We start from the raw sequence: 8,217 nt of genomic DNA, 5'->3' as shown, positions 1-8,217 counted from the left end.
ATCTATTTTTTGAAACTCTCATGTCACAGCTCTGGTTCCTGGAGATGGCTATATGCAGGTGTAGTTTCTGTCACCAATGTTTTTACATGAGGGAAGAGCTGGTATAACTGTATAGATCAAACTAGTTTATAGAAGGAAACGTTAATCTACAGCTGATTGATTTCAATACCATATTCTGAAGTAGAGTACACATTGGGATAACACAGATAAATGGTCCTTTATGAAGAACTCACATCTGTTGTGAGGGTGTCTCCCTTCTCCAGATCCACTGTGTCCTTGCTCCTGCTGTGTAGCATGGAACAACAGATGTGTACAAGGGTGGCTGTTTCAGACTCTCAGAATTTAGCAAACTTCTATTATTTAGCAATCAGCTATGGGACGATCTCAGGGCAGACAGTGTGATTAAGCTAGGCAAAAATCTGCATTACCTTTATTCTTTCTTTTCTGCTCCCAGTCAGCAGCTGCTTCACGATGGGTTCCATTTCTGGACCAATTACTGAGTTTTGCCTTGATCTCTACAATAAGCTTAACAGAAACGCAGAGGGTGAAAACATCATCTTTTCTCCAATGAGCATCTCTGTTGCCCTGGCCCTTGTCCACCTAGGTGCAAAAAACAACACTGCTGCTCAGATAGAGAACGTAAGTACCAATGAAACATCCTGAGATGCTTTCACTTCGACTGCTGTTCCCTTAATGGAAATGGGGGTCTCACAGGAAACAAGCACAAATGCAAACACAAGTGCTGCCTTTGCATCCTTGCCATCTGCCTGGGTGAGCTGTGCCATGCCCCGTGCTGACTCAGGTGCATGAATGAGAGAGCTGGATGTCAGAGAGGAGGCAGCACACCCCAGCGGGGCACCCTGGCTTTCCCCCAGCCCGCTGCCAGAATATTAGGCTTTGTTTGAAAACTACAGGCATCTCATATTTATAAAATATCTTTCAGAATTCTACACCATTTATCCAGGACAGCATAGCACACCTTTTAAGCAAGGAAATACTTCTATTATATTTATAATTGTCCTAATTTGGCCTCTTCAACTGCAGGTGCTCCATGTCAGGAAAGCTGCAGGAAGAACGAGACCCGGAGCTGGCCTTGAGACTGCAAGTCCAGAAATGGAACCTGAACAAAGCCAGGCAAGACAATCCCTCTCACAGTTGTGTCCTCGAATGAGGAACTCAGTACCCTTTTCTTCACCACACGATGTTCCTTCTTACAAGGCACTGGAGTTTGCCACTGGAGGGAGTCAAGATCACATGCAGAGAGTCTGCCCAACCTGCTAGGAAATGCCTGGTACAAGGTGTTACCCCATTAAGGGACAAGTCTCCCATGAAGTCAACACTTCAGTATGCCTTAGGCATCTCTTCCGAAAGAGGATCAAGATATAAAGTTTAGATTAGCTGGATTTAAAAATCAATACAACAGGAATTAGTCCTAACCTGATTAGGATGCAAATTAGCAACTGAAGTTATATGGAAGGATACTTGTAAATGTTGTGTTTGTACTATTCCTAGTGTAACAAGGATGGGGACCTTAACCATAAAGCTTTCCAGACACTGCTTTTACAACTACAAAACCTTGGTGAAAGATATGTTTTAACCCTGGCCAACAATCTCTTTATACAAGAAGGATTTGAACTCCATCAGGTAAGTTGCCTGTGTCTCAGGTAACTGCTGTGGCCCTGCCCTCAAACTTCTCTGTAACCTTGAGCCTTGCTGTTGCCCCCTTTCATGTGCATTTTGGAGCACTTGATGTTGCTTCCTGGAGCCCTATCTCCTGGGACTGGCAGGACAGAGACAAGAACATCAGCTACAAATTCTTTTGTTTGAAAAAATCTACCTGGTAGATATTAATGGCTAAAGACCAAAGTTAAAGCAGAAGACTGATTGATTTTGGCATATGTCTACACTCAGCCAGAGGTGTGACTACAGCCAAAAATTACCTTTCAAACTAATTCTAGGCTTGCAAGTGGCATGACTGTGGCAGTAAGTTTGAAGAGGGCCTTAAGTCATGCATAGAGCTGCTGTGCTGAACTTCTTAATCCTTTCCTACTGAATGGAAGATTGATTTCTAGATTACCTACTATGGATATGTTGCTAGTCACATTTTTACCTTGCTGTCAATTATTCCTGTTGAATGAAACTGATACTTAAGCATTAAACAACACATCTTTTATCTTCTCTATTTTTAAAATTTTTATCTGGACCTCCGATATGCAGTTCTCCATGGGAAGATTCTTTCTTGTGTCTCTTTGTTTATATGATTTTTTTTTTTTTTTTTTTTTTTTTTTTTTTGCCTATGCAATAGAATAATCATCTTTTCTTCAAAAGTCCTCTGAATAAACTTCAGATAGTTGATGTTTCCAAAATGAAATTTTGCCTTATGGAGTCAAGAGATCCCTTGCCAGTTCTAAAATAGTTCTGAACCACTTATTTCTTTCCAAAGGGAATAAGTTCTCAGTTTATCTGTCCAATTAATAATCATCTTTATTTTAATTTTCAGCAATTTCTAACATGCTCTAAAGAACTGTATGGAGCAATGCTGCAAGCCGTGGACTTTCATGGTGCTGTTGAAGCTGCCAGAACAAAAATTAACACTTGGGTGCAAAGTGAGACACAAGGTAAAAAAAACAAAACAAAACCATAGCTGTACTATCATTGCCTTCTTCCGTTGCCTCAACTAAAGAAATTCCAGGGTATGAAAAGCAAAGACTTGCTCACTTTTCTGGGTGTTGAATCTTATGCTGTTTAAAGATGTTTTTTCTCCCCATCCAAATATTAGGGTATGTTATCAGCCTTTTTTTTTTTTTCCCCTCTCTATATTGTCTCTGCCCTCTGAATAAACCAAGGACTGTATTTCTAAGTTTCTCAGAAAATAAGTTCACAGATAAACAATTGAGTCTCAGTCCAGAGTCTTAATAACAACTAGCAAATACTTGTGTATCCCTAAATTTCCTTCAGGTAAAATCAAGGAACTCTTTGCTCCTGGTGTGATTGATGCACACGCATTGCTGGTGCTGGTGAATGTAATCTACTTCAAAGCATCCTGGGAACACAAGTTTGAAGAACAAAAAACAGTACAGAGAGATTTTAAACTGAATCAGGTACATCTGCATTCTGTAAATTTGTATATTATTTACCCTAGATAATGTGAGCAATGAAGCCAAGTGTAATGAAGAAGCACAATGTCCAGGGATCAGCTGCTCTGTGAGCAAGGTGTGGGTGTGCTGGAAACTTAACTTCCCTCTCCTGTTGGGTAGAGGTGGCAGGAGAGTTTTTCACAGAAATGCATAAAAAGTGTGGAAGGCTCAGAGGTTGCAAAAACTCAAAGAGTTTTGCTTTGGTGACTGGCAAAAGACAAGTGTTAGCCTCGATGAGCACTTTTGATCAGAGGAGTCCTTACAGATAGTCATGGATGGAAGCAAATCTGAAAATCCCATTTCAGACAGGCTCCAGAACATCACCCTGGCATCTATATATTCAGCACATTTTAACATTAGCTACGCATTTGAGAGTGAAAACAGACCAAACAAAGTAGGTCAGATAGTAACAAATTACAATTATACAGTTGCAATTTGAAAAAGGAGTTCTTCTAGAGTATTTTAGTTTATTTGTAGGATTTGCAACATCTGAAGGTTTATTTTAAATGTATTTAATTTTTAGCCCTTTTTTTCCTGCTATATGGATATCACTAAAGTCTTCATTGTTTAAGGTAGTGCCAACGTGATTGCAAAGTGAGCTCTTTAATAAGCACATTTCTCCAACTACTGTGTGTGCTATGTAAGTCTGACAGATGATGTCAGAAAAGACTTTCATTTAATCCAGTTTTGTCTTCTTTCTGTATCTTGAGCCAATACTCTATTGGTGCTCATTCATAACAAAATAAAAAAACCTAAAACCAACAGACTTAAGTCTGATCTTAACTTGCAGAACTTCATGTGGGGAAAAGTATCTTCTGGGTGTTTCTTATAAATCAAAGGAAAAGGTCAGAAAAATATATTTCTAGTTATCATGTACTTCTTTGTTAACACACTGGTAAGAAACTGTCATATTGCATACTTGTATTAGCAGCTTTATATATTTGAATAAGGATATTGGCAATGCTCTATAGCTGAGAACATTTGGTGCCCTGCTGCACCAGGAGAAACTACGAGATAAGGAGAAGCTGTAAAGATTTTTTTTCTCATGGGATTATTGATACTAGCAGGTATTTTACTGAAAATAATTAATCTACCAAAACCTTTCTTTCATTGCTTTGAAAGTTAGCTAAAAAGGTAGCTAACTGTAAAAGGAAATGTGAGCCTTTACACAGCTTTCAAAAAACTCCATCATAAAAAAAAAGAGAAAAAAAAGAGAAAAAAGAGCATGCCTGAGAAAGGCTATGATTTTGTTTTTAACCTATTTATTTCTTCCTGTTTAAAAAATTGGTCTGACAAATCACAGCCTAATTCTTGCAGTGATCTTTCTTCTTTATCTCAGTCCAAGTTAGAACTTGCAAGTCCAGTCAGCAGACGCTTGTTTGGAAATGGAACACTATTAAGCACTTCACCATCTGATCAGTTGGAGGGAAATTGTTATTTTTTTTCCAAAGAATTATCCCCTTTTTTATGCATAGCAAAGCTGATGTTAGGTGCCACTGTAGATGCAGCAAAATAAAGAAAAATGTTTCTCCTGACAGCCATTACTGCTGGAACCCTGACTACTGATACTAAACCTATAATAAGTTCAAATTTTAGCAGCTATATTACTCAATTGCCTGTATGATTTTCTTTTAAATAGAAAGAGAAGAAACCTGTGCAAATGATGTACCAGAAAGGCATGTTTAAGTTAGGCTACATTGAGGAGATGGGTGCTCAGGTTCTTGAACTCCCTTATGCTCAGAAGTCACTAAGCATGATAATTCTGCTGCCAGGTGACATGGCTGATGGATCCACCACAGGGCTGGAGCAGGTAAGGCAGTACATCTCATAGCCTATGGCTGGAAGTTGGTTGTCTGAATTAAGGCTGAGTAAAGATGTGAGCTTCAAAGCTGCTCCCCCTATTTTAAGTTCTTTTTTTCCCCATCTTCTAGATTGAAAGCACAATGACCCATGAGAATTTAATGCTATGGGCCTCTTCAGAGTACCTGTATGAGACCAGAGTGGAGTTATACCTCCCCCGATTCAAGCTTGAAGGCACCTTTAACCTCAACGAGGTATTACAGGAGATGGGGATGACTGACATCTTCAGTGAATCAAAAGCTGATCTTTCTGCAATGTCCTTTGCAAAAACTCTGACACTGTCAAATGTTGTCCATAAGGCGTATGTGGAAGTCAATGAGGAAGGGACAGTGGCAGCAGCTGGTACAGGAGCTGTCATTGTGAGGAGGTCTCTTCCTCTCACAGAGGTGTTCATGGCTGACCACCCTTTCTTATTCTTTATTAGACACAATCCTACCAATACCATCCTTTTCTTTGGCAAACTCTGCTCACCTTAAAATCAGGACAATTTTCTAACATTGTGAGAAACACCTGGATGAAAAGAAATAGTGTTTTTCCCCCAGTGCATCCTTAATCCTTTGACAGCTACTTTGCATTACAAAATAATCACTGGAAGGAGTTTAGCTTGGAACCCATCTATTGGACGCTCTACCACTAATTGCAAATATTTGTCTGAATCCAGAATAGAAATAATTTTTTACCTTAAGTTCTACAAATATGAATAACATATTGTTTCCTCTGTGCTCATGTATGCTCCTGTATTCCTTATGGTTCCCCAGCCTAGCCAGGTAGTGTAGCACCGCACTTGCCTGAGCTTGCAGTGGTGGAGTTGGTTTCCTGCTGTCTGAGAATTCTCCACAACAATTTTCAGTAACTGCAAATAAAAACAGAGTAGCCCCTGATCTGTGTTTTGTTTTGTTATGTTTTTTGATTCCTGGCCAGCTTGTCCAGGTCAGCAGAGAAGTGCTTTAGAAAAACTTTCTCCTTATCTGTGGCAATCCTTTGCACAGTGGAGACCTGGATATGATAATTCCCCTTCCTGTAGCAACTGCCAAGAAGGAGACACAAATGTACAGTAAATACAGCTGTTTACTGATAACTGTACCACCTTCTCCCAGTGATGTGTTTTGGTACTGCCTCTGTGTATTCTGCAATATATAGAAAGCTTATGCTAGGAGCAGCTTTATTTATTGATTTAGATGTAAACCTACACCTAAAGTGTCACCTTACCAACTGAAAGAATGATGTGACATGTATTCCTTTCAAGAACTCTGGATCTTCCTGTGTGAGTTTTTATGATAATAACAGTAGGAATATTCAGTCAGGGATAAGGACAAGGTTTTGCCCTGATGGACACCTCTGGAAATCAAAGTTGATTACAACAATAATGCTCTATGGAGAAGGGCAGGATTTGGACTCTTTTTTTTAACTGTAATTTTTCTGCATTCATTTTTGAAATAAAAGCTCTCACAGAACAGTTGAGGTCACATGGGACTTCTGGAGGGACTCTGGTCCACCTCCCTGGCTCAAGCAGGATCACCACCCACTGCCAGTTGCCCAGGACCATGTCCAGATGGCTTTTGGATATCTCCAAGAACTGTAACTCCACCACCACTCTGCAGGACCTCTGCCAAGCCCCTGCTAAATTCTCAAATGCCTATAAACACAATTTTGTATGCATGGTGTCTGCAGGAACAGGATACAAACCCACACATTTCTAAAGAGGGTGAATTATGCACATAGTAAGGAAGGCTGCCTTTTGCATGATAAATAGAAGTGATAAACAGAATTATTCCAGTCTCAAGGACTAGGACGAAAATAGTCTAAAGCACTCCCACTGGAGTTGGGGTGGCCTCCCCAGGGCAGAATGGAGGGGGAAGATGACCTCCCTTGACCTGCTGGATGCACTCTTTCAAGACATGAGGATAGTCTGCTCCTGTGCCTTTAAGAGTTCCTCCTTGAAGTATGACCATCCTTCCTGCACTCCTTTTCAGGACTGTCTCCTGAGGGACACTCGCAGCCATGCTCCAAAACAGGCCAAAATCTGCCCTTCAGAAGTCCAAGGTGGCAGTTCTACTGACTCCCCTCCTTGCTTCTCCGTGAATCAAAAGCTCTGTCATTCCATGATCACTGCACCTTTACATTCCACACAAGACTCTCTGTTAACAAGCAGCAGGTCCAGTAGGGTGCTTTCCCTCTTTGACCTCCTCACCAGCTGTGTCAGGAATTAATCTTCCACACACTCCAGGAATGAATTAAATGCTGTCTAAATGAGAAGCCCAGAATGATGCCTCCCCTGTTCAGCTGTATGGCCAGTCTGGTGGTGGGGACAGCCTCTAGCAGGTGTTGCAGACCTTCTTCAGCAGCTGCCAGGACCAAAACCAGACACAGCTCATTGCTGAACCCCCTGCTTTCCTCCCATATATCTCTAGCAACCCTGTCTCCAGTGCCTTAACTCCACTGTGAGGCAAAGCTCTTGTCTGCCCTGATGGCAACCTTCAAGTTGTGTTTATGTTCTGAGTGCAGTTCCACAAAACGCTGGCTGTGGAGACATGTGGCTGCATTTATCCCTCACTCTTTTCCTCAGGTACCCATCCTTATTCCTCCCCTCTGGGAAGGACCTATGAAATGCCAAGAACCCTTCCCACAGGGGTAGAGACACAAAAAACCTAACCCTGGGCAGTGTTAGCTGGTCTTCCCATTCAGCACAGGGAAGAGAAAGCCTTCTTCTCTCTGGTGGGCCCTGGTTATCGTGTTATGGTCTTTGCCTGGCCAGGATTCAGTGAAACCTTTGCAGAATGATGCTGCACCTCCTTTGTCCTCAGCTGTGCCGTGCTTTTGTGTCATCTTCTGGGGAAAGTTGAAGATGACTTTCTTCTCACTTTGATCTTCTGCTGCAAGCATTGGGCAGATGTACTGTAGATCATGTGTGGACACATGGTCTGACACGGTGCATGCCATGAGTTCATGTGGTTTTCCAAAGCTTATATATTTCTAACAATGAACTATTATCTTAGAAGTCACTTTAGCTATAGTAGCCCTGTTAAATCATAGCAGTTTTCTGAACCATATAGTGTGGTAGCAGTAAAGGTTCTCAAAACATTTGATTAGCCTGGCTTCTTGAAATTTGATTTGAAAGATGCCTAAGTTACTCATATGAAGATCTGTAGTTTCAGGCTTTCCTCACTTTCAAATGAGAAGGCTTATTGACAGGACTAGAGCTTTGAAGTTACCCCACAAG

General features: G+C 41.1%; 1 protein-coding gene across 1 annotated transcript; it reads left to right on the top strand.

Moving 5' to 3' along the window:
- Nucleotides 1-429: 429 nt before the first annotated feature.
- On the top strand, nucleotides 430-5,878 carry LOC139792786 (leukocyte elastase inhibitor-like). The gene is made up of 7 exons (XM_071736594.1): nucleotides 430-639; nucleotides 1,045-1,179; nucleotides 1,522-1,644; nucleotides 2,501-2,618; nucleotides 2,959-3,101; nucleotides 4,777-4,947; nucleotides 5,069-5,878. Exons 1-7 carry the CDS (start codon nucleotides 472-474, stop codon nucleotides 5,471-5,473), a joined length of 1,263 nt encoding a protein of 420 aa, XP_071592695.1. The 5' UTR covers nucleotides 430-471; the 3' UTR covers nucleotides 5,474-5,878.
- Nucleotides 5,879-8,217: the final 2,339 nt, after the last annotated feature.

Source organism: Heliangelus exortis, chromosome 2 (assembly GCF_036169615.1).
Source record: "Heliangelus exortis chromosome 2, bHelExo1.hap1, whole genome shotgun sequence".
NCBI lineage: Eukaryota > Metazoa > Chordata > Aves > Apodiformes > Trochilidae > Heliangelus > Heliangelus exortis.
Note: the sequence above shows the minus strand (reverse complement) of the source record. Positions and strands in the feature narration are given on the sequence as shown.

Bases quoted from the DNA above. Each gene is read 5' to 3' on its own strand.
- LOC139792786 (XM_071736594.1), top strand. From the start codon at position 472: ATGGGTTCCATTTCTGGACCAATTACTGAGTTTTGCCTTGATCTCTAC. The intron at 2,619-2,958 runs GTAAAAAAAACA...AATTTCCTTCAG, and splicing joins GGTGCAAAGTGAGACACAAG to GTAAAATCAAGGAACTCTTT. The intron at 3,102-4,776 runs GTACATCTGCAT...TCTTTTAAATAG, and splicing joins GAGATTTTAAACTGAATCAG to AAAGAGAAGAAACCTGTGCA.